A 26188-nucleotide genomic window follows, 5' to 3' on the forward strand; every position below is an offset into this window, starting at 1 on the left:
GCTTGCCTTTTTTTTTTTTTTTTAAAGATTTATTTATTTGAGAGAGAGAGAGAAAGAGAGCACTCATGCACAAGTAGGGTGGAGGGCACAGAGGAAGAGGGAGAAAGAGAATCTCAAGCAGACTCCCTGCTGAGCACAGAGCCTGATGCAGGGCTCAGTCTCACAACCCTGAGATCATGACCTGAGCTGAAATCAAGAGGCCTATGCTCAACCAACCGAGCCACCCAAGTACCCCCCTGCATCTTCCTTTTTTTTAAAAAAAGTTTTTACTGTGGTAAAATATATAACATGAAAATTGCCATTTTAACTATTCTAAGTGTACAGTTCAGTAGTTTTAATTATATTCACAGTGTTTTATAACCATCACTACTATCTGTTTCCAAAACTCTGTCATCACCCCAAACAGAAACTCTGGACCTGTTAAGCAATAACTCCCATTCTACATCCCCGTCAACCCCTGGTAACCTCTAATCTACTTTCTGTCTCTATGAATTTACCTATTCCTGACATTTCATATAAGTGGAATCATATATATCTTTTTGTATCCAGCTTCTTTCACTTAGCATAATGTTTTCAAGGTTCATCCATATTGTGGCATGTGTTAGAACCTCATTCCTTTCTTCATTTGTTTGTCTGTGTGCTTTATTTAAGTAATCTCCACACCCGCTGTGGGGCTTGAACTCACGACCCTGAGATCAGGAGTCATGCTCTTCTAACTGAGCCAGCCAGGCGCCCCAGAACTTCATTCCTTTTTATAGCTAAGTAATATTTATTGAATATATGTATCATATTTTGTTTACATATCTACTGATGGACACTTCAGTTGTTTCCACCTCTGGTTGTTGTGAATAATGCTGTAATGAACATCAGTGTAGAAAGAGTTGAGTCCTTATCTTCAGTTATTGTGGATATGTACCTAGGACTAGGATTGGCTTGGTGCCTTTTTTTTTTTTTTTTTTTTAAGATTTTTTATTTATTTATTTGACAGAGATAGAGACAGCCAGCGAGAGAGGGAACACAAGCAGGGGGAGTGGGAGAGGAAGAAGCAGGCTCATAGAGGAGGAGCCTGACGTGGGGCTCGAACCCGGAACGCCGGGATCATGCCCTGAGCCGAAGGCAGACGCCTTAACCGCTGTGCCACCCAGGCGCCCCTGGCTTGGTGCCTTTTAACCATGAACTCACACATGTAATAGTAAGTGGCCCCTCTTGATCACACTGTGGAACACACAACTTGTTACGTGAGTTCCCACTACGTGCATAAACTAGATTTTATCCACTTTGTTTATGGATTAGCTCCTTGGTCACTGCCCCCATACATTTATACACATACATTTATACAAAAATACACTCTAGCTTTTAGAAGGAGTATGACTTGCCTCCCTTTGCTGTTGCTGATTTTATAAACAAGCGATTTTATAAGAGTGGCTGTGGTCGTAGTTTGAATGAGAAGAAAGTAGGGAAGAGGAGGAAGAGCCCAAGAGTACTGGACTACAAGTCAGGGGATGAGTGTGGTGATCTGGTTCCCAAAGACTGAACAGATTAGAAATGAACGTGAAAAGAGATTACTACCTCAAAAATAAGTGTACTGATAAGAGGGAAAAGAGAGAACTTTGCTCTTATGATTATCCATGTCCATCTTCTATAGGTTGAAAAAATGGCACATTAGTTGAAGGAAACAAAGGGGAATGCCCAGAAGAAAAAGAAAATATTGGTAAGTAGCCAATACAAAGTAATACCCCACTTTTCGATAGGTCAGATTTCTGCACATTCTGCTTTCTTATTCCTGAGAGCTCTTAGTCAGTGGAAAGGGATCTCGGAGCCACTACAAGACCTGTCACAAGGTCTACAACCCTTATTCTTTTGGAGAGGCTCTCATTTGCATAAGTTGACATAAAAGTCTAATAATTATGGCTTTCTGAATTACATCCCATTGATTTTAAAGATTTAAAAAAAATATGTGATGGCAGTTTATTGAAGGAATCATGCATATGACAACACTCATCAGTGATAACATAGCATGATGTCAGGGAAAACTAGCTCGAAAAGCATAGCAATCTCGGGCCATTTGATGGCAGATGGGCAAATGGTCCTTTAGAACTGTGGCGCCTGGAGGCATCCCGGGTTTGCAGAAAAATATAACTGATGATCATAATCATGACCCTGCATCGTAAGTCACTTTAGAAATATTTGTAGCCAACATTGGTAAAATAAAAATGGTATGTTACTTAAAGGGAAAGCATCCTAGACACATTTGAAGAAATGTACTTATGTGGTTGCCCTATTCCTTGCTTTATGTATCAGGTATCATCGTAATATTTCATTCTTTCTCATTTTGTCATTTTGATTCAACATATTTGAAGCGGTAGATATTTTTCATTTGATAACAAGAAAGGGAAAATAGGTTTTCACTTCTCTTCCCACAAATTCCAGTGTAAACAGTGACAAAAGGCACTGATCCTTGTAATTACTCTTCCGCACATAAATGCATGGGTTTGAAGGCAGAAATAGCTTATCACCTTAGGTTTTTATTATATTTGCTCACTGGGGCAATATTAACCCTCTCCTGACTGGTAGTATCTTCCTGTCTAAAAGTTTTTCACTCTTAATGAATGGGTAAGAAAAGGCCTTGTGACTTGTGAAGAGAGAGAGGCAGCAAGAGCAAGGGCTTTCCCCATGCAGTGATTATTGTAGCTAAGTCAAGCCCGAAACAATGAAGAATGATGTCAGGCACTGCCTGATCTCACTTTGGTATAACACCCAAATGGTTTCATTGTATAGAATCCGCCTTTTTGACACTTGTCTAATGATGTTTTAATTAAAATGGAATAAAATACAGAAAGAAGTGATCTGTTTATGGAAAGAATTTTATATTTGTTGGTAACTACCAGTGTATCAATTCTAATTCCTTTATTGGGAGTGTTTGATCTTAGGGTTGGCAAGACCTTAAAAGAGATCTCATTCAACCAGCCTTCTGATGTGTGAATCTACCCGGGACAATGTGGTCAGACTTGAGCTGGGCCCTTGGGGCAAGAATCCTCTCCTCACCACCAGGACAACGGCTCCTACTTTTGGGAAGTTTTTCCCATTCAGTCTCTCCCCTTGTAGTTTCCATGCTTAGAAGTCTTATTACAGCTCTTTGGCAGCATTCTAAAACAAGTTGATTATTTAATAACCCTTTTTTATTTTTTCGATGCTTGAAAAAGTTTGTTACAAAGTTTTTCAGTGGTTTTCATATCTGTGCCAGTTGTCAGTCTTATCCCTTTCTACCAAATATCTCTTCAGTACCTAAGTATTAATGCTATCATTGTCTGATTGGAAATTTTCTTTCTATATATAGCGTGAAGAAAGTTGCTATTCTGCTAATATAAATATTTTCACTCTATACCTTTTTTTGATTTTGATTTAGATTTGATTTTTTTGATTTGATTTAGAATTTCATTCCACTGTTAGGGTTATTATTCAGTTAGTAATGGATGCCTATAATCTTAACAAATATAGTGACTCGTTTATTTTCTCCCTACTCTTTCCTAAATATATCTGACTTTTTTGAAGTATTTACATTCCTTTCACCCTTAGGAACAAGCAGGGTGTTATATGAGCTGTAGTTTTTCTTTTTTTTTTTTTTTTTTTTTTAAAGATTTTATTTATTTATGTGACAGAGAGACAGCCAGCGAGAGAGGGAACACAGCAGGGGAGTGGGAGAGGAAGAAGCAGGCTCCCGGAGGAGCCTGATGTGGGACTGGATCCCGGAACGCCGGGATCACGCCCTGAGTCGAAGGCAGACGCTTTAACGACTGCGCTACCCAGGCGCCCCGAGCTGTAGTTTTTCTGACTTTAATGCTTTTCCTTAAGTAAAAATATTGGGACTAGGGGTGCCTGGGTGGCTCAGTTGGTTAAATGTCTGACTCTTGGTTTAGGCTCAGGTCATGATTTCAGGGTCATGAGATCGAGCCCCTTATCAGGCTTCACACTCAGAGCGGAGTTGGCGTGAGATTCTCTCCCTCTTCCCCCCCCCCCATGCTCGTGTTTGCTCGCTCTGTCAAATAAATAAATAAATAAATAAATAAATAAATAAATAAAATCTTTTTAAAAAAATCAGGACTATAACAGAAAAATGGAAAGCATCAAGTGGTGGGATATGATATTTTCAAAGAAATTAAAAGTCTATACTGTTTTTAATTTTTAAGAGTTAATATCATTGGAATAACATGCAGTTCCTAAAACAAGAAGTGTTTTTGTTAGCTCCGTTAATAGAAATATGTATAAACGAAAAAAAAAAAGCTGAACACAAAATATTATGCAAATACTGGTTATAACTTGCAGTAGCCTCTGAGACGGCCCCCGTGATCCTCACCTCCTGGTGTTCATGCCCATTGTCACACATTTCGTTAGGGGAGGTCTGTAGGACCAGTGGAATATGGGGGAAGTAATAATGTATGACTTACAGGGCTAAGTCATAAAAAAAATCGTGACTCCTACCTTGTTCTCTCCTGGGTTTCCCACCCTGGAGGAGTCAGCCACCATGTTGTAAAGATATTCAAGGTTCTTGGGAGAATCCACGTGGAAGGCAGCTGAGGCTTCCTTCCGACAACCAGCATCAGCTCGCCAGCCATCGAGTGAGCCATCTTGGAGGTGGGCTTTCAGCCTCGGTCAAGCCTGCAGTTGACTGCGGCTCCAGCCTGCATCTTGACTCCAGTATCATGAGAGACCTTGAGCCAGAACTAGCCAATTAAGCCACTCTCAAATGCCTGATTTACAGAAACTGTGAGAGAATAAATGCATATTATTGTTTTAAGCAACTACATTTGGGATCATTTGTTGTGCAGCAATAGGAGACTGCTGTGTAGCGTCCCAAATATGTATCGGTTTGATAAATAGAAGAGAACTTGGACAGTGTAATTAATGTTTAGTATCCTTTAGATTGGGGGAAGTTACTTCAGTTTATCACAATTTTAACAATGTTTGATTAAAGAAATTCAATATAGCTACAGAACTAATAGATTCAGAAAAATAAAATTATAGTTTCTCCTAAAACAATGTGACTAGATTAGGTATTCATTAATTATATTCTCTTAAAATCTATTTATACAAGTATATATGATCCCCCCCTTTTTAAAGATTTTATTTATTTGAGAGAGAGAGTACGAGTTGGGGGAGGAGCAGAGGGAGAGGGAGAAGCACACTCCCTCTGAGCAGGGAGCCTGATGTGGGGCTTGATTCCAGGACCCCGAGATCATGACCTGAGCCGAAGGCAAACGCTCAACCAATTGAACCACCCAGGTGCCCCTATTTTTCCCTTTTTATGTCACTTTGTAGTTTATTCCTATTGTCAGTTTCCATTGAGAATCTTTTTGGACACTCTTCTAGGTGCTGATGGGCTACATCAGTAAACAAAGATTCCTGCTAAGAACTTAATTCTATCGGAGGAACACAAATAATAAACAATACATAAACTATCTAATATGTTAGAATGTGATAAGGTGCAATAGAAAAAGGAAAAGATCAGAGTAAGGGGTATTGAGAGAGCAGGCAGAGGTAAGGGACACATGAGGGAGGGAGGTTAGTATTAAAGATAGGTCTTGATAAGAAAGTAGCATTTGAATAATGATTTGAAGGAGTTGCAGGTATTTGTCAAGTGGATGTATGTTTCAGGCAGCAGGGACAGCTAGAGCAAGGCCCTAAGGCAGGAACATGTTTGACATGCACGCAGACGTTGGTGTTAGGGGAGTGAGTAAGGTGAAAACTTAGATAAGGTCAGAGGTAATGGGGAGGAAGGCCAAGCAAGTGGATCCAGGAAAGCTTTTGTTGGAATCTTGCTGCTCTGGGGGAAATAGGAAGCCATTGCTGGATTTTGCAGAGGAGAGACATGCTGTAACGTATTTTAAAAGGATGACTTTGTTTGCTCGTTAAAAATAGACTCTGGGGGGAGTAAGAGTAAAAGCAGAGATGTGTTAAGACAATATTAGAGTAAATCACGTGAGGGATGATGGTGGCTTGGGCCAATGTGGTAGCTCTGAGTGATCAGAAATGGTCAGATTCTGGGAATGTAATGAAGGTAGAGCCAGCAAGAAACAGATCAAAAGTTCTTGGTCGTATATAGGAAGACTTTTGCATGTCGATGCCAGTCTAACTTTCCAGCTTCATCTCTGATCATTCTTCTCTGCTCTACCTTCTCCTCCCACCCCCATATCCGTTTTTCTCTAGAGTCATTCTAGATGACCCTTCCTAGGTGATCTACTGGACAAAACTGTGGGCTCTGGAATTGGACCACCTGGGTTTGATTTCTGGCTCTTTTCGCTTACTACTGTGTGGTCTTACCTAGCTTCTTATGCCACAGTTTTCTCATTTCTAGAACGGGGATGTTAATAAACAGAACCTACCTCACAGAGTGGTTTTGTAAGATTAAATGAGATAATGCATGTAAAATACTTAACGAAGTGCTTGGCAAGTATTAAGGTCTTAGCTGCTATTACTGTTACCTCAAATTTTGTTCCTTTGGCCACAGTCTTTTCTCTGCATTAAATGCTAACCCTCTTTTCTATACTCTTCCACTATGTCTACTTTTTGTTTTGTTTCTGAAATCTGTCTGATAAAAATTTTGGAGGAAATCAAAAAATGAAATCAAACTATCCATAATATACCTATCTCTTTTCATCTTTTTATAGTTGCTCTGGTCTTTTTTTTTTTTTTTTTAAGATTTTATTTATTTATTTGACAGAGATAGAGACAGCCAGCGAGAGAGGGAACACAAGCAGGGGGAGTGGGAGAGGAAGAAGCAGGCTCCTAGCAGAGGAGCCTGATGTGGGACTCGATCCCATAACGCCGGGATCACTCCCTGAGCCGAAGGCAGACGCTTAACCGCTGTGCCACCCAGGCGCCCCAATAGTTGCTCTGGTCTTTATCCACATGTCTGTGTTATTTGTGTAGTTCTGTTCATTTTTCATGATCAGTTCAAATGTCATCTCATGATGTCTTTCCTAATCCTGTAGGTAGTTAGTCCTTTAAGGTTTTGGGCTCCTCTAATGTTTTTATGATTAACTTAAGAAGGTGTGGTTATTTGTGCCCGTGTCTGTCACCTCTGCCAGACTGAGCATCTTTAATAAAAACCTCTGTTTATTCACATCTAATTCTCGAGCGCCTAGCACTGAGTGGGCATCGGTGAACATTTGTAGACTTGGACGCTGGAATGGAGCCTGCTAAGGCTCCCACTTCAGTCTTTCTTACATCTAACCACCAGATTCGTATTTGTGACACTCCCTTGCTCAAAATCTTCAGTAGCTTTCCCTTCCCTGCAGAATTTAGTCTAAACTCAGCTAAGTATTTGGTGTGCTGTACTGTCTGACCTGACTTTGCCTTTCCAACTTGCTTTCCTATCACAGTTACTCAAACTAATGTGTTCACTGTTCCCCCAGAGGCCTCCATCCCTTTTCTACCTCTGGGTCTCGAATCATTGTTTCCTGAAAAGCACTCCTCTCCTGTCTCAATGCCCCTTCTCAGGACCCTCTTCAAATGCCACTTGTCCCACAAAGCCTTCTCAGTTATTCCAGCTGGACGTAATCTCTTCCTGCTTTGAAGTCTCAGAGCATGGTAACTGAGCTACTTGTCACATTTAACTTCACGGAGGTAGTTAATGGACATGTTTGTGTTTTTTTTTTTCCTATTTACTGTAGTCTCTTAAAGGGCAGGTCTAAGATGATTCATCTTTGTATGCCATACTTTGTAAGTAGCACTGGGCAACTGATAATTTCTGGAATGGCTAAGTGAATGCATATGTGAATAATAGGATTCCTGGAATAACACTCCTATCCATGAGCTGGTCTGGAGGGGGATGGGGAGCTGAGTATGTGATACGTCACCATAGTAAGACTCTGGGAAAGGTGGTACCCCCTTCCCTGATGCTTTTGTCTCCAGATATTATTAGCTCAATTGTACCAAGTCTGTTCATGAGAAAGTTGCTGATGTCTAACATCAGCCTGTTCCAGGCTCAGTACGTGAGTTTGGGAATACAGAAGATACTATGTACCCTCACCTTAGACACCCTTCAGATAGCAGAGTGTTCCAGGATTCTGGCCCCTGTATTGGGTATGTAGGTCCCAACTTACATTCCTGAATGAGGCATTGCTCACTGTGCTGAATCTGTTTCAGACTTAACTAACTAGACCAGTCTTGGTTTTGCTTTGCTTGACTAACCTATGCTCTGGGTGGTTTAGCTAATCCATTTCTGTAGTTCAGCTTATTGTTTAAAATTTTCACTCTGGTTAAATTTTAAACTTGCATTATGTTTAATTTTTAACTTCGTTACAGCTAGCTTCTCTGTGGAGCTCAAGAGAATTGGCAGTGGGAGCTTCCCTAAGACTTTCTGGTGGAACTTTCTAGTCACCTGTCCCATTCCATTATTTTAAACTGTTGAGAAATACTGTGTCATTTTATTCAGGTCAGACAATACTAATATTTGTTTTGGGAGGGCATAGAAAAATTTAAATAGTAGTCAGGTGTCACCATGGTACTGTTTGACGAAAACAAGTCCATTCTTTTTGAAATCTGATTTAATGCCTCCAGGCCCTTTCTCACACTCATGCTCTATTCTGGTCCTCTGTATTCCATCCATTCAATACTTAAAGTTCTCAGGGTTCTCTCTGTGTCACTTTACCAGGTTAATTCCTCTCTCTGATTTGGGACCCAGCTTAGGCCTCTCCCTTTCCACCTCTATCCTTCCCCTTCTGAAATGAGTTACTTGTGTCTTAGTCCATTCCTACAATATTCTGCATGTTCCCATAAGAGAACTTACCAAAGTATGTACATGATAGCTGTTGGTTTACTTGTCTATTTCTTCTAGAAAGCTGAAGCCCCAGGAGATGGGTCTATATCTGATTCCTCTTCTGTATTGAGAAGCTAGCGCAGTGTCTGGTGTATATTAGACATTCAGTAAATGCTTGTTAATTAGACAATTCAATACCCAGCTTTCTAAATTCATCACAAGGATATTAACTTTCCTACTCTTGGGCTTAGGTTGTAAAAATGTGAAATAGTAGGGAATTCATAACATTATTACATAGCTACATATTTTGTAATTATAAATATAACATTATTTAATAATATAAAAACATTACTGGGTAATCAGTGTCCTGTATAAAAACACAGAATTCAGTTCCTGAGCAACTTCAGCCCTACAAGCAATAATGCTACTCGTTGGCACTTAACTATCATAAAAGTAGCTGAACCAGACAATCATGTGTACCCAGGAAAAAAAGTGGCTAAGGGAGGAGCAAAGGATCAAGAAGGGAGTGAGTTAACAAAATGCCACCTAGTTAGTTGCAAACTGGCACAAAGGTGAATGTGGTTCATGAAGCTCGTTGGATTCAGAAGGGCTGAAATAGGAGCAAAGAGCAAGAGGCAATCGACAGTGGAAGCAAGGATTCGTGGGGAACAGGCAGACATGAGCAGGTGAGCACCCAAATGGGGCCCAGCTTCTGTGGGATTGCGGTCTGTCGGTGGGTGACATGGAAGAAGGGAATCCGGAGTGTGAAGCTCTAGGGAGGCTGCCTAGGAGCTATTCCTGTTTACTCTGAGGACAAAGATATACTGAAAAGACCCTGGAAGGAAATGAGAACAGTGACCAACACTAGCTGGCACCAAGGTCTCAAAAGAATTGAAGAGGGGGCTTTGTTGGGGTGAATAGGCGAAAGTGGGCAAGAGATGTTGAGAAGACCAGTTCTGAAAGGAGTGAATTTCAGTACACTGATGTGTATACTCCCCAGTCCGTAGAAAGTACACTTGACTAGCTGCATTATTTCGAGTAGCATATAAAACATAATTGACGCATTTGGAGAAACAGTCCTGCCTTGGAAGTTTGGAATCGTAATCTTCCAATAGGTAGGTAATTAATCTGTTGGAAAGAAGACAGCTATTATATTCTTGTTAAATGGATAGGATCCAGTGCCTGAGTTCTTGGATCACTGTTCATCCTTTCAGAGTATTCATTCAACACCTACTGTGTGCTAGCACTGTTCCAGTGCCAGGAACACATCAGTGTATTAGACAAAAATTCCCACCCGTAGGTAGCTCACAAGAGGATGGCGGGGAGCAGGGAACCAAAAACACAAAAACACTGAAGTAGTAAATTATACAGAAGATGGAAGGTGCTATGGAAAAAAATAAACAGGGAAGGGAGGTGGAAGATGTGTACGTGGCCAGGTGGGTTGCAATTTTAGATCGGGTAGACAGGGAAAGTCTCAAGAAGGTGACATTTGAGCAAAGACTAACAGTGAGCAAGCTTTGCAGGCTGGGGTCACGTGGAAAAGGACGCCATTCTACATACTCTAGATTGTAACCCTTTCTAATACCATTCTTAGCGAATCTTAAAGAAAAATGAGCTTGCAAATGGTGTTAGAAGGTAGGGATTGAAAGCAGCAGGGGTATTGGATGTTTTCATCCTTCGCTTTCTCTGAAATGTTTATTTACCCTGAACACCTGGTATGACTCTGCACTTTTTCACTCCTTGAAAACAGATACCTAGCGTGCATTTTTTCCCCCTTAAAATCTCTTTTGGAAGAAAAACAAACTGTGTGCTTAATGGAAATGAAAGCTGGAGAGGTTTTTCAGAAACCACAATAATAGAGAAGCTTCTATGGAATTAAGTCACAGAGGTAGAGGAGGCTGGTGATCGGAAAGCCCCTACCTGCTCTTCCCGAGGGAGAGAAGGGACCAAGGACTGGATATGGCTTGAGTTCTGGACTAGGCAAGGGTCCATTAATACTCAGAGAATCTGAAAGGGTTGTTTTTGTTTTCAGTTATTTAGATTGATCTACACGACCAGCCTGTTTGCTGTAGAAGAAGAATCAGCGAAAGGGAGTGATTTAAGATGTGAGTATGAAGCTGGCCAATCAGCTGCCCTATTCCAGTGTTGGTTTCCTGCGATAAAGTTTCCTTTGAGACCCTAAAAGATTTTTGGGTTTGTTTTTTTTTTTTCCCCCTAGCCCAAACCTTTAATCTTAACTATCGTAAAGAAGTCCAGCCCTGAATTGTGTTCAAACTGATAATTCTAACTCTGCCCTTTGGTACCTCAGAACTACTGTAGTTATTTTAAATAGTTTAAACTCCAAATGCAATTTACTTCAATTTACATTATTTTATATAGTATGTCACCTTTGGGAAGAGAGACATTTTGATAAAATGAACCCTAGGAGGTCAAGAGACTTGAGAATGACTGAGAATCCTCAGTCTATACTCCAGATAAACTCAGTTATTCTGTTAGAAATAAAGGGACTGGACAGTGGGACTTTGGAATTAGATCGTGTTTAATCATCTGCTTACATAAGAAGTCCAGAGGTGAAAGCTGGAACAGGACACTCAAACCTGTTTTGATCAAAGTACATAAAGGGAAATTAAGGAAGCCTTAATGTTAGGGGACTGTTATGGCATTCTTTATGAATACCAGGAGAAAATGAAGCCTGGAATATAGGCTCATATTAATATAACAATATAGCTCATCCAGGAGACATTTTTTCATGTAACCATACTCTAGGTTTTCAGCATCGTTTGTATCCAACCCGCTATAATAATACACAGATCTAGAATAAAGCTGAGCACTAATGCTAAGATTTTTGTCTTTGCTAAGAGCATATTAAATAATATAGGCAGTAACTTGCCATAAGGGAGGCTTTTGGAATCAGAAAAAGAATGGTTGGCAAGAGTGAAGACTGGTTTCTAATCAAGATTTCACCATTGACCTGCTTTATGACTTTCAGCAAGTCATTGAACCTCTCTGGCTTAATTTGCCCATCTGCCTTAAGAGTTTTTTGGGGTTTTTGTTGTTATTGTTGTTTTGTTATGTTTGTTTTTGTTTTTGTTTTTTTTTTAGAGAGGGATTGCACAGAGGGAGAGAGAATTCCAAGCAGACTCCACACCAGATGGGGGGGTCTGATGCCAGGCCCAATCTCACAACCCTGAGATCACGACCTGACCCTGAATTAGAGTCAGACACTTAACCGACTGAGCCAGCCAGACGCCCCCGTCTGCTTTAAGTTCTTACTAAGATAACATGGCCTGAAACCTGTGAAGGATGTTTTTTAAAACCATAATGGTCTGGGAGCCTAGCTGGCTCAGTTGGAGGAGCATGCAACTCTTGATCTGTGGGTTGTGAGTTCAAGCCCCACGTTGGGTGTAGAGATTACTTAAATAAACAAACAAAAAAACAGCCCACAATGGTCTATTTAAGTGTTTTTAAATTAAGCTGATTTCCCTAAAACGTGATTGTATGTACAAGCCACTGGCAATATCTTTGGTCACCCGTTAAGGTAGTGGTCCAGTAGCCTGAGTTTTGAAGGCTGTAGACACCCCGATGCTAGTGACTTGATAACTTTGTAACTTTATGACTTTAATTCAGAAATTGAAACATCTTAAATCAATCAAAAAAGACAAAAGAGAGGGAAAGAAGGAGGGAGAGACAGTTAGTGTATGATCTAAAGACAAAACTGCCAAAATGGAAAAGAAGACAATTAGACTCAACAATAAGAGCAGGGTGGCAGAGAAAGCCTTGCGTGTGAGAGATCCACCCTACACCTGAAAGCAGAGAATGGGGAAATAGAGTTTAAATCCCATTTTCCTTTTGCAACAAGATACTCTTCAGAAACAGATGCTAAGGAGCCTATGTTACCCTCGTCTAGCTTGTTATGCTGGTTTGGAAAAATAGAGAAGAAGCACCTTGGGGGAAGGGGTGGGATTTCTATAGTGGGTGTTTCTTCCTTTACAAGTATAAACAAAAGACCAGTTGGTCTAACCACGCATTTCTTTGTCCTATAAGCCGCTGTAGGTGTATGAACAGCGCTGCTGCTGCATCAAAAGCCTAGACTCACCACATCTTGGGAAGAGAATGGCCACTACCTGGGGGGCAGCCTTTTTCATGCTGGTGGCATCCTGTGTTTGCAGCACTGTCTTCCACAGAGACCAGCAGACTTGGTTTGAGGGTGTCTTCCTGTCTTCCATGTGCCCCATCAACGTCAGTGCCAGCACATTGTATGGAATTATGTTTGATGCAGGGAGCACTGGAACACGAATTCACGTTTACACCTTTGTGCAGAAAATACCAGGTAAGTGTAACTGGTACCCTCACCAGTGCCTATTAATCCACACTTCAGCCTCTTCTTCCAGAAACAAATGTGCTGAGAGTATGCGATATGAATTATGGTAACTTACAGCTACTGAGTGTCTTTCTTCAGAGAAGATTTGGGGCTATAATTGAACATATGGTTTAATTCAGTGTGAAATTAGATCTGGGTTGCCTGTAGCCTGAAACCCATATGTCCAAGAAGTACAGCTGTAATTTGTCCTTTTCTCTAAAGGTGGTTGATGCCCCAGGGTCCAGAATATTGAGAATATTGGAAGTGGTCATGAGAGAGGATCACTGCCATCCTTGGAGAAGGAGATAAGGGGACCTAGAAGATGAGCTTTTTCTGAATTTCCGGTGTTCTCAAGTTACTTGTAGAGACTAGGGGCAGCAGTAGGAGCTAGGTGTCCACGCTGAGAAATGCCAGAGGGGCTCTCAAGGATTGCCTGTCACCTTCTATCCCCCTACCCAATACTCCTGCAAGCTACTTCTCACAGATGGGATTACTTGGGATGGCTTGGAGGAATAGCAGCTTAATTGAGCCCTTGATACAGGGCCCACTATCAAAAGCAGCCCCATTTTTGGTAACCAACCATCTCTCTTCTGTTTTGTTCCATGGACAAAATAGGACAGCTTCCAATTCTGGAAGGGGAAATTTTTGAATCTGTGAAGCCAGGACTTTCTGCTTTTGTAGATGAACCTAAACAGGTGAGGTTTTTTTTTTTTCAATTAGATATTTAGATTCTTAATGCTTTGAGAACTTGACCACACCACTGCTGTTAAATGTCTCCTGCTGTTCACCGCTGACATTGCGGCCATGTGTAAGATCAGTTTTCTGCCCTCGGCTATACTGGATAGCAGGAATTATACACCCCAAGCTCTCTAGGGCTTGGGCAGAAGGAAGCTAGAATAGATTGTGGACATGCAGGGATGACACCATCTTTTAAGAGATTGCTCCCTTTGTGTTTAATGTTTAAGATTTTGAGTGGAAGCCATCAACTGCATGGATTAATGTAGATGCAGAAAATAGACATGGAGTTCTATAGAGTGTGGGATATAAACATGGAAGTTGAGTCAACGTCGACCCAGTGAACTTCGTTTCGAAGTACCCTGATCTAGGACAGACAGTGCATGCTTATACTCTAGAAATTAGGCGAGAACTCATGAAAACAAAAGTCTTTGGTATTAGAGGATAAATGGAGAATTCTGTCGTGACTGTATTTCACAATTGAGCACCCATAATGTGCTACACCCAGTGTGTCAGAGGCCACACTGAAATAGAATAAGGCAGAATATTGAACTTTGGTAGCAAATGTAAAGGTATTGTTCCGTGTTACAAGCATAATCATTAACCAAAGGAAAACCTTATATTAAAAATAGCTTGGGGGAAAAAATGTCTTGGGGCGCCTGGCTGGCTCAGCCGGTAGAACATGCAACTCTTGATCTCAGGGTTGTGGGTTCAAGCCCCACGTTGTGTATAAAGATTACCTAAAAGTATAATCTGAGGGCGCGCCTGGGTGGCACAGCGGTTAAGCGTCTGCCTTCGGCTCAGGGAGTGATCCCGGCGTTATGGGATCGAGCCCCACATCAGGCTCCTCCACTATGAGCCTGCTTCTTCCTCTCCCACTCCCCCTGCTTGTGTTCCCTCTCTCGCTGGCTGTCTCTATCTCTGTTAAATAAATAAATAAAATCTTTAAAAAAAAAAAAAAAGTATAATCTGAGGGGCGCCTGGGTGGCTCAGTCGTTAAGCGTCTGTCTTCGGCTCAGGTCATGATCCCAGGGTCCTGGGATCGAGCCCCGCATCGGGCTCCCTGCTCGGCGGGAAGCCTGCTTCTCCCTCTCCCACTCCCCCTGCTTGTGTCCCCTCTCTTGCTGTCTCTCTGTCAAATAAAATATTTAATTAATAAGATAATTTTAATTAATAAATAATTTTTTAATTTAATTAAATAAATAAATAAATTAATAAATAACTTTAATTTTAATTAATAAATTATTTAATTTAATTTTAATTAATTATAAATAAATAATAAATAAATTCATTTTATTTAATAAATAAATTTAATTATTAATTAAATTTAATTAATAATTAATTAATTAAAGTATAATCTGAGGAAAAAATGGCTTGACCTTGAAGAACGGAGAAGATGTTTATTTTCTCAGCTCACTGTTACGAAATGGTAAATGCATCAGAAACTTAGGAGCTGCTGAAAGCAACTACATTATCAGAAACTGATTGGACATTTAGAGGAGATTGTGTTGCGGTTGCTAGTAATTATAATCTAGAGGCAGCGTGTTGTCAGATTAGATGCTCACTCAGGGAAACAGTGGATTTAAAATAACGGTTTTTAATTTCATAAATTGAGTATGTACTGTGTACGGTGCATGTAGGTGCTGGGGATGCAAATAGGAACCTGGCGTGTTCGGTCCCTACAGAGATCATAAAACCATAGCACAGCAGCTACCCCAGCATTTGTGCAGTGAGTCCACATGCCGTGCCTCGTCTAACGCAGTCCGCAGTTCTGTAGTGGTACGAGGCGTAGCTCCCTCATAAATGTGTAGGGAGGAAACCAAGCCCTATGTTAAGCCACAGGGCTAGCAAGCGAGTCTTCTAATTCCACATCCAGTGTTTTCTTCACTATACCCAACTTCCTGGCGTAAAAGCTTATTCATGAGACACAAAATAACAGTCAATTAAAATGGCCATGCTATAACAATCATTTTTGTTATCAATCAAAATTAAATGGATTTTCCTTCAAAGAAGCCTACTTCTCTGGGTTTCTTCTACAGAGCAGAGAGTGGTTGGAGCCCTCTGCTGCCTCACTCTTAATAACCCCCAGAGCATGTTGAGAGAAGAGACAAGTGCCCCTGAATGACTGTTCCCTGGATGAGTAGGTCATCTCTTTTGAAGGGTGCCGAGACTGTTCAAGAACTCTTAGAGGTGGCGAAAGACTCAATCCCCCGAAGTCACTGGAAAAGAACCCCAGTGGTCCTGAAGGCGACAGCGGGACTGCGCTTACTGCCAGAACAGAAAGCTGAGGCTCTGCTCTTCGAGGTAATTTTTGAAGTCCTTTGCATCTTGGATGATTCTTTCCCCTATGTGAATACTTTCTTTGTGGGTTTTTAGCTCTCTGGTGTGTGACTGCTCCCTTTAGCGTTCCGTTCCACCCCACCGTTGCTAAAGCCCTGGGTAACTGGGCTCTTATTGTAGCTACTTATTTACATTTGTAAACGTTACTCTTGAATTTATATGGCTTTTCCGAAAGAAGTTTAAAGCACTTTCTGTCCGTGATATTCTTGATTCTCCTAACTTGTTAAAGCAGAAGCAAAGAAATTACGTTGAGCTCACTTTACTGAGGTAGAAGTTAAAATGTGTACATTTTAAGTGTATGGTTAAATGAATTTTGACAAATACAGAAGGTTCCTGGTACCCCTTTGCAGCCAGTTTCCCCCTCCCCTGAAGTCAGGCAACCACTGATCTGCTCTCTACCATTGTAGATTAATTTTACTTGTTCTTACGTTTCATATAAATGTAATTACACAGTTTATGGTCTTTTTCTTTATGTCGGACTTTTTTTCTCTCAGCCTAAAGTTTTTTTAATTAAATTTTTTATTTTAATCCCAGTATAGTTAACATACAGAGTTATACTAGTTTCAGGTGTACAAGATAGTGATTCAGCAATTCTGAACATTACTCAGTGCTCATCCATGATAAGTGCACTCTTAATCCCCGTCACCTGTTTCACCCATGCCCCCTCCCCTCCCCTCTGGTAACCATCAGTTTGTTCTCTGTAGTTAAGAGTCTGTTTTTTTGTTTGTCTCTTGGTTGGTTTGTTTTATTTCTTAAATTCCACATAGGAGTGAGATCGTTTGGTATGTCTTTCTCTGACTTATTATGCTTAGCATTATACTCTCCAACTCCATCCACGTTGCAAATGGCAAGATTTCATTCTTTATGGCTGAGTAATATTCCATCATTTGTTCCCGTTTATGTGTACCACATCTTCTTTATCCATTCATCTGTCGAAGGACACTTGGGCTACTTCCATAGTTTGGCTATTGTAGACAATGCTGCAATAAACATAGGGGTGTATGTATCCCTTTGAATCAGTGTTTTTTGTATTTGGGGGGTAAATACCCAATAGTGCAATTACTGGATTGTAGGGTAGTTCTATTTTTAACTTTATGGGGAACCCCCTACTGTCTCCACAGTGGCTGCACCAGTTTGCATTCCTACCAACAGTGCATGAGGGTTCCCCCCCTTTTTTTAACATCCTCCCCAACACTTACTGTTTCTTGTGTTTTTGATTTTAGCTATTTTGACAGGTACAAGATGCTGTCTCATTGTAGTTTTGATTTGCATTTCCTCGATGACGAGCGTTGTTGAGCATCTTGTCATGTGTCTGTTGGCCATTTGTATGTCCATTTCAACTTCCTGTTCAGATAAAAAATTTAAGTAGCGGGGTGCCTGGGTGGCTCAGTCAATTCAATGGCTGCTTTCGGCCCAGGTCATGATCTCAGGGTCCTGGGATTGGGCCCCACATCGGGCTCCCTGCTCACCAGGGAGCCTGCTTCTCCCTCTCCCTCTGCCTCTCCCTCTGCTTGTGTGCTCTCTCTCTCTGTCTCTGTCAAATGAATAAATAAAATCTTCAAAAAAAAATTTAAGTAGAAAGCTTTTTTAAACTCAAAATTTTTAACATTACTGAACACTTATTTTGCAAAAAACATGTAAACTAGTAAGATTTAAATTCCATATTGTGAAGAATATTCATAGGTGGGATCCCATTATAACAAAAATCACAGTTGGAGCACCTGGGTGGCTCAGTGGGTTGAGAGTCCAACTCTTGGTTTTGGCTCAGGTCATGATCTCGGGGTCATAGGATCGAGCCCTGAGTGGGCTCTGTGCTCAGCTGCTCGAGATTCTTTGCCTCTCCTTTGCCTTCCCCTTAACCCCTTCCCACATGTGCATGTTCTCTCTCAAGTAAATCAATAAAATCTTTTTAAAAAATCACAGCAAAAAATGATTCTGTATATAAGTGTGCTAATTCAGAGCTCAAAATCCATTTTCCTTGGACTGTCAGCACAGAGGGCTGTCCAAGGACAAGCTGCCTAGCGTGTGTGCATGAGAATCTGAATCCTGGTTCCTCATTCATTCATTAATTTATTCAGCATATGAGTGCTTACTGTGTACTGGGCACTGGTGACGTTCCCTGGCGCCGTGCTACACAGAGCAAAAAGTGACAGTCAGTCTGTGTCCTGGTAGAGCTCGCATTCTGGCTGCAAGTGAACAGAAAGGAAACAACTCACTACAGAGTATGTCAGGTCCTGTAGATGACATGGAGAAAGAAAAGCAGGGGAAGTCAGCTGGGGAATGCAGGTGGTGGTATGCGGAGTTCTGCTTTAAATAGGTTGGCCAGGGAAGACCTCATTGATGAGATGGATTTGATCAGAGACCTGAGAGGAATGAAGAAGCAAGCTATATAAGACATTTCTAGGAAGAATATTCCACGCTAAAGAAATAGCAGGTACAAAGGCCTAAAGCATGGAGTGTGCTTGGTATGTTCAAAGAATAGCATCCAGGAGGTCGGTGTGGCTGGATGAGTGATGGAAGAGGAGTAGATGAGGTCAGAGAGAGGAGAGGGGTTTATCATGTAGGGCCTTAAAGGCAAGTGTAAAGACTTTGGCTTTTTCTCTAAGAAGGAAATCACTGGAGGGGCTTGGGCTGAGAGGCAGGATCTGACATCTGTTTTCAAAGCACCACTCCCGGGGCGCCTGGGTAGCGCAGACGTTAAGCGTCTGCCTCCGGCTCAGGGCATGATCCCGGCGTTCCGGGATCGAGTCCCACATCGGGCTCCTCCGCTGGGAGCCTGCTTCTTCCTCTCCAACTCCCCTGCTGTGTTCCCTCTCTCGCTGGTTGTCTCTCTGTCACATAAATAAATAAAATCTTTTTTAAAAAAATAAAAAATAAAAATAATAAAAGCACCACTCTGGGGGTGCCTGGGTGGCTCAGTTGGTTAGGTGTCCAACTCTTAGGTCTTGATCTCAGGGTTGTGAGTTCAAGACCTGCGTTGGGCTCCTCGCTGGGTGTGGAGCCTACTTAACTAAGTAAGAAAAGGGGCAGGCGCCTGGATGGCTCAGTCGGTTAGGCATCCAACCTCACGGCTCAGGTCATGATCTCAGGGTCGTGGGGTTGAGCTGGCTTTGGGCTCTGTGCTCAGTGGGGAGTCAGCTTGAGATTGTCTCTCTCTCCCCCTCCCCTCCAACACATGGTCACACTCTCTCTCTAAAATAAATAAAAATCTTAAAAAAAAAAAAAAGAAGAAGCACCACTCTGGCCACTGTAATAAGAATAAACTGTGGACAGGGGAGAAGAGTGGAGAGGGCAAGAGCAGAAACTCTCTGTGTTCTTTCCTGTTCTCTTATCTATCTCTTTAAAAGCTTATTTATAGATCACTAAACTAGCTTTTCCTAGATGAAACAGGGTCCAGAGGTCATCACATGAAGTATTTCATCCTATCAAGAATGAGAACAGCCAGCAGACCAGAGTTCCTTCTATTCCTGTTTGTTCTTCCCCCTGCCTCGTGATAATCATATAAAAAAATAAGACATAACACCCATGTCATTGACCTATATTTATGGAGAGTCAAGTGTGTGTGAGATGTTCATTCCCATCTCCTGAAATAGGATAAATAAATCTAGATCTGGGGTCTCTGTGAACTCTTGAGGACTTAGCCATGTGCCAGAATCTGACAGGGGCTGACAGCAGAGTACCCCAGCCTGTGGACATGAGCCCCCTTTATGAGCAGGGGCAAAGACCTGAAGAATTTGGTGCGAGAGTAGAAGAAATGTTTCTGTCGCCTCAGGAGCTGCCCAGGCCCAACTCTTCTCTACCATCCGTTTATCTTGTCATCTAAGAAATGAAGTGGGAAAGGGTCCTCCTAAGCTTGCTTCGTGCCCAGGCAGGATTAATAAGGTGTTTAAAAAAAATTTACAGGATCCTGATTTGAGCTGGAAGGGGTCAATTGTATGCCCTTTCCTAGGTTCAGTTCACCTATAAATTTCGATAGGTTGAGATTTATTTTAAAGTCAGAGGAATCCCTGTGTTTTTTGTTTTTACAAGAAACCAGTAATGGCTTGTGTAGTTCCTTCTCTAGTTTTTACAGAAAAGGAATGTTTTGCCAGAAGTTCATCAGGGAAATGGAGAGTGTAGTTTTCTAAGCCTTAATAAAATAGAGCCGAAATACGGAAATCTTCTTTATTGCCTTAAGGAATCCAGGCTTTTTCCCTTTTTCTCTAGGTAAGAGAAATCTTCAAGAAGTCACCTTTCCTGGTACCAGATGACAGTGTTGGCATCATGGACGGATCCTATGAAGGTGGGAGAAGTGTTAATACATGTTCTGGGGGAGAGGGCCAGGATTAATAAAAGATTTGATTTAAAGAACTGGAAACAGGGATGGGGTGCTGAAGTAGAAGGAACTAAATAAGGAGAAACAAGCAAAGAGAAATGCGCTAAGAGGAAATGGAAGGACAAGGAGAAGGAAAATGTGTGTTTTAGACACAACATTTAGAGAACAGAAATGAGGTTAAGGAAGATGGGGGAAATGCTCTGAGATGTGATCGCTCTTCTTCTCTCTTTCAGGCATCTTAGCTTGGGTTACTGTGAATTTTCTGACAGGTAATACATCCTCAAGTTTATTCTGAGGCGTTAACTGGGTTTCACACGGGGTCGAAGAGTAAATATCCCTTTTTGCTTGTATTGTGTTTAAAAAAAAAAAAAAAGGAAAAGGTAAGTTAATGCTTATAAGCTGTCTTCAAGGCCTCGGCTGCCACAAGAGTCCTTGTAGGTCAGCACTGGCGTACAGGCTTCGGAGCCAGGGAGCTGTGGAGTGCTTCCGGAACACCTGCAGGGTACAACAGAGCAGGAGAGAGATTGCAGACAGCAGTGTTGGGCTGTCCCAGAAGCAGAAGGTATTCAGAGCTGGCTCTCATTCACAGGTCAGCTGCATGGCCACAGCCAGAAGACTGTGGGGACCCTGGACCTGGGGGGGGCCTCCACCCAAATCACGTTCCTACCCCAGTTTGAGGTGAGTTATTTACACGAAGGCCTGGTTAGCAGCCCACTTGGCAGGCGTATCATGGCGCTACGAACGTGGTGCTCCGTTTGCGGACGGCAGCTCCACCACAGATAGGTTGAGTGGAGTCATTAATGACTGGGTATGCCTCCCCTTGCCCCCTCACTGTGCAGAGTCCCTTTGGTCCCTCCAGCCTTGTGAGATCAGCAGCTTAGTCTGTCTCTTTCATCTCTGATTTCTGGGGGAGGGACAGGGATGGTGGTGGTAACACCTTCAGACCATTGCAGATCCTGAATAGTCTTTTTGCTTTTTCTGATTTGCAGAAAACCCTGGAACAAACCCCTAGGGGCTACCTCACTTCATTTGAGATGTTTAACAGCACTTATAAGCTCTATACGCACAGGTGAGGAGGGGGACAGGGAGGAATAATATTTCATGTTATATGATTCTCCTAACTTTTCAAAGCATTTTCACATCTGTTATTGTATCTTACTAGCCTTACAAAAGTCTCTGCCAACCCCCAGAGGTCTGGTAACTGAAACCAGAGCCATTTACCGAAGCCTAAGGACCCAAGAGTTTTTCCATTCTTGGCCTCAAAAGTATAGAACTTAAAGAGTCAAAAGTTTTCTCTAGAGTGGGGTGCCTGGGTGGCTCAGTCGGTTAAGCATCTGCCTTTGCTCAGCGCATGATCTCAGGGTCCTGGGATCGAGTCCCAAGCAGGCTCCCTGCTCAGCAGGAAGTCTGGTTCTTCCTCTCCCTCTATTGCTCCTGCCCACTCGTTCTCTCTCTCTCTCTCTCTCGCCCCCTCTCTCTCCCCCCATCTCTCTTTCTTCCCCAAATAAATAAATAAACAAACAAACAAACTTAAAAAGTTTTCTCTAGAGAGAGGACACTTGGAGAGTCTTCAGCCAGAGATCTCTGCCAACTCTTTTGAGTTTGCTTTCAGATATTCAGAATCCGTCCTTGGATTAGATCACAGTGGGGCTGGAAGCTAAAGTAATGAGAGCTTTTCTGGGTATGGTTCCCAAGGTGGGACCCTAGGAAGTGTCACTGTCTCTGGCCTTTAAATCATAGGCATGGAAAGTTCTGGATGGCCTTGATCTGAACGGTGCAGAAATTACCACTTGTCCACACAAGATGAAGAGGTCACAGAGAACAAGGTTTTCCTCCCTCCAGAGGGAGACAGAGAAACCCTAGTGCATTTGAAAGAGATAGTTTTAGGCTGGAGAACTTCAGGACCAGCATGAAATTAGTCAATCCTGTATTTTACAGTTACTTGGGATTTGGATTGAAAGCTGCAAGACTAGCAACCCTGGGAGCCCTGGAAACAGAAGGTTCGTCTGGGTACCTGTGCTGGGTGGGGTACGGTGAGAGTGACACCAATACTCAGCTGCTTTTCCCTTCCTTGACAGTGATTCTGTGGAAGAAAGGGTTATGCTGATTTAGGAAGCATGTGTTGTATAATGGATACGATAACAGCAAATTCTTTTTCTCCTCTGTCGGTTCCATTGTTTCGGTATACATTATTAGCCATTTCTAGAAAGAAGTCTATATATAGGAGGAACACCTGTGACCAGGAGGCTGCATTGTGCAGAAATTCAAAGCTCCAAGAGTGAATTGGGCAGAAGTTTGCTGAAGCCCTTAGTTGTCCGTGGGAGGTGCAGGAAGCAGCATCAGTCCGCTTGCAAGGTGCAGTGACTGAGCAACTTCATTCATCTCTTCAAAGGCGGTAGAGCAGTTCAGAGCTCAGCTTTTGGGGTCAGGCCTGGGTTCAGTCCCGCTTTGTGATTCGGGGCAAGTTAGGTAGCCTTTCTGTGCCCCTTTCCTTACCTTATATGAGATTTTGCATTTAATACACTTTGTGCCTGGCTCACAGTAAACTCTTCTTGTGATGATGATTGTATAGCATTTAAGAGTTTACAGAACATCTTTAAATGTATTTCATTTAAGCCTCGCAACAGCCAGTGAGAAAAGTAGAACAGTATTTTTTCCCTTTTTTTTAGGCAGGAGAGAACTTATTCCGTTGTAGGTTTTGGGTTTCTTTGAGATGTGATGAAAGCCACGGACCCCTCTGCCAAATGCACAGATGCACAAAAATTTATCTGTAGTTTCAGAGGTTCTCCAACCCCACAGAGCCCATCTGTGAACCCTGAGATAAGAATTCCTGTTGTATGGGGCGCCTGGGTGGCTCAGTCGTTGGGCGTCTGCCTTCGGCTCAGGGCGTGATCCCGGGGTTCTGGGATCGAGCCCCACATCAGGCTCCTCCGCTGGGAGCCTGCTTCTTCCTCTCCCACTCCCCCTGCTGTGTTCCCTCTCTCACTGGCTGTCTCTCTCTCTTTCTGTCAAATAAATAAATAAATAAATGATCTAAAAAAAAAAATAAAAAAGAATTCCTGTTGTAGGATGAAGTCATGGAACTACCTACTTTTTGGTAATTCCTTTCAACTTGACTGGCTTCTTGCTTGCGTGCGTGTGTGCGTGCGTGTGTGTATGCATGCGTGTGTCTCTCTCTCTCTCGCACGCCCTCTCTCACATCCTTGCCTCTTACTCTGTGGTCTGGCTTCTTTCAGGGATTGATGGACACACTTTCCGAAGTGCCTGTCTACCGAGATGGTTGGAAGCGGAGTGGATCTTTGGGGGTGTGAAGTACCAGTATGGTGGCAACAAAGAAGGCAAGTGATGTTTTTTCACGGGTTGAAATTACCTTTACAATAGAAGTCTGGAAAAGTTCCCTGGGAAAAGCACCAACTCAAGAGAAGCTTGTCTTTTGCAGGGACTCATTCCAAGTAGATCTTGGTATGCGTAAAGGAATAATGTGAAATGACAGTGAACAAGGCAACTATTCCTCTGTCCTGCTCTTTCCCTGCCTAAGTGTTGTGTGGTGTGTATGGGTCCATTAGAAACCTGTTCTTAACCTGGGTCTAATGCTTTAAGGGTGTCTGCCCTCCGCAAGGAGCAACTCTATCTAAAAACTCTAGGTTCAGTTAATGTTTAGCTTTTTAGATTATAGTAACATTTAAAACTGAGACATTAGAAAGAATAATTCATCTTAGGCATTATAAAAAGCAAAGACCTTAAAATCAAGGAAAAATCTCAATGTTTCCAGTGAAGGAAGTGGTGAGACTTCTGGGTGCTTCTTATAAATACCATGGGACATAGGCTAGGCAGCAGCTTGAGGTTGGATATGACTGTTTTTGGTGAACACAGGTTAGTGAGGGAGGCTGCCATGGGGAAGCCGGTGCCTTTCCTCCAGAGCGACAGGGCTGTGGAAGTTTGTTCATCTGCGTCAGCCCTTTGGCCTGAGCCTCAGCTTTCTGCTTGCCTTGACCCTCCTGCTGTTTCTTTGTTGGCATCGGCAGCTTACCTCAGCGAGCTCACATTTTTCTCACCCGTGCCCTGGCAGGGGAGGTGGGCTTCGAGCCCTGCTACGCTGAGGTGCTGCGCGTGGTCCAAGGGAAACTTCACCAGCCCGACGAGGTCCGGAAGAGTTCCTTCTATGCTTTCTCTTACTATTATGATCGTGCTGCTGACACGGACATGATTGGTAGGTTTATTCCAGGTATCAGCCCGGGGAGGAAACTGGGCAGAGCTGTCCTGGGACGGGGAAGGGAGAAAAGGAGCATTTGAAATGCTTTGTCATAAGTGGTCGCACTACTCTTCTCCCGTGCTGGCTGCTGAATGACATTAGTTGCTGCAGTGGAAGGGTGAACATGATTTAGAATCTTTTGCTAGAAAGTGGCATAAACAGATACATATGAAGTCTGTATTTTTTAAATTTTTATTGAAGTATAATATAAAATAAAATATGAATAAAGTGTACAATTTACTTAGTTTTGACATAGGTGTATACCCATTAAGCCATCACCGAATTCAAAATAATATGTCCATTACCCCAAGAAATTTCTTCCTCCCCATTGATAACTTTTACTTCCTTATCACAGTAGTAATGCTTTTTGTTAGCTCTGCGAATGTATGTATGTGATCTGTGATGGCCTGAGATATGAGTTAATATTCTGTTTTTTTACTGGTCAGTTTTTTTATTGTGGTTAAATATACATAGAATAGTTATTAGTAAAATAGACTACCTAGATTATATCTGATGGCTGTGTCACGTTTGTTTAGCCCATTCTGTAATGTTAGAAGTTTTACTTCTGGTTTTTCATTATAATAACTATCAGTAGGTTGAATTTCCTTGTTTCCTTGAAGGCTTTTTGACATTAGCTACTGTTTCGTTGTAGATTATGAAACGGGGGGTGTTTTAAAAGTTGAAGATTTTGAAAGAAAAGCAAGGGAAGGTAAGTGCCAGTGGAGGCCCGTGAAGGTGAGTCCGTGCGGCTGTGCCTACCGACGCCGGTGACCTGAAAGTGGCGCAAACCACCGCAGTCAGCGGAAAGCCGCTCAGAAGGCTGGTTTTCTGTGTTTGCCCAGAATTAAAAGCATTAAGTGACACAGAAATCCATGGGATACAGAAGGCTTTGGGGAGATGGTGAAAACCTTTCTTCTTTCTACATTTCTTTCTTTCTTCCTTTTTTTTTCTATTATTGAAGTATAATTGACATACAGTGGTCTATCAGTTTCAGGTGCACAACGTAGAGATTCGACTATTCTATACATACCCAGTGTTCACCAAGATACTATGGCCACTGTCTGTCTCCATAAACATTATTACAGTATCACCGACTAGTCCCTATGGTGTACTTTTCATCTCTGTGACTTACTCATCTTAGAGCTGGGAGTTCGTACGTCTTAATCTCCTTCACCTATTTTTCCCATCCGCCTACCCGTCTCCTCTCTGGCAACCATCAGTTGTTCTATTTAAGAGTCTGGTTTTTTCTTTGTTCATTTGTTTTGTTTTTTTTTGGGGGGGGGGTTCCACGTATACGTGAAATCACATGGTAGTTGCCTCTCTGATATACTGAACTTCACACCTTCTAGATCCATCCACATCATAACAAGTGACAAGATACCATTCTTTTTTATGGCTAAGTAGTATTCCTGCGTGTGTGTATTATGT

The 26188-nt window shown here is 42.1% G+C and overlaps 1 protein-coding gene across 19 annotated transcripts in view; it reads left to right on the top strand.

Annotated features, from left to right (window-relative positions):
- ENTPD5 (ectonucleoside triphosphate diphosphohydrolase 5 (inactive)) overlaps window positions 1-26188 on the top strand; it is a 48527-nt gene that overhangs the window by 13595 nt on the left and 8744 nt on the right. For 4 of the 19 annotated variants that reach the window (XM_057318491.1, XM_048220134.2, XM_048220138.2 and 1 more), the window contains 13 exons: window positions 1646-1711; window positions 10791-10863; window positions 12803-13088; window positions 13734-13813; window positions 16014-16157; window positions 20400-20475; window positions 20742-20777; window positions 21098-21186; window positions 21498-21577; window positions 22447-22508; window positions 23745-23846; window positions 24578-24718; window positions 25413-25469. In XM_057318491.1, coding sequence (XP_057174474.1) covers window positions 12872-13088; window positions 13734-13813; window positions 16014-16157; window positions 20400-20475; window positions 20742-20777; window positions 21098-21186; window positions 21498-21577; window positions 22447-22508; window positions 23745-23846; window positions 24578-24718; window positions 25413-25469 — 1084 coding nt within the window. In that variant the 5' untranslated portion in view covers window positions 1646-1711; window positions 10791-10863; window positions 12803-12871. Of the gene's footprint in view, window positions 1-941; window positions 1712-6678; window positions 9445-10790; window positions 10864-12802; window positions 13089-13733; window positions 13814-16013; window positions 16158-20399; window positions 20476-20741; window positions 20778-21097; window positions 21187-21497; window positions 21578-22446; window positions 22509-23744; window positions 23847-24577; window positions 24719-25412; window positions 25470-26188 lie in introns of those variants that run through there. The other 15 variants (XM_057318493.1, XM_048220136.2, XM_048220139.2 and 12 more) reach the window with 12 other exon arrangements.

The sequence above is a fragment of the Ursus arctos genome, unplaced genomic scaffold (genome assembly GCF_023065955.2).
Source record: "Ursus arctos isolate Adak ecotype North America unplaced genomic scaffold, UrsArc2.0 scaffold_25, whole genome shotgun sequence".
Lineage (NCBI taxonomy): Eukaryota > Metazoa > Chordata > Mammalia > Carnivora > Ursidae > Ursus > Ursus arctos.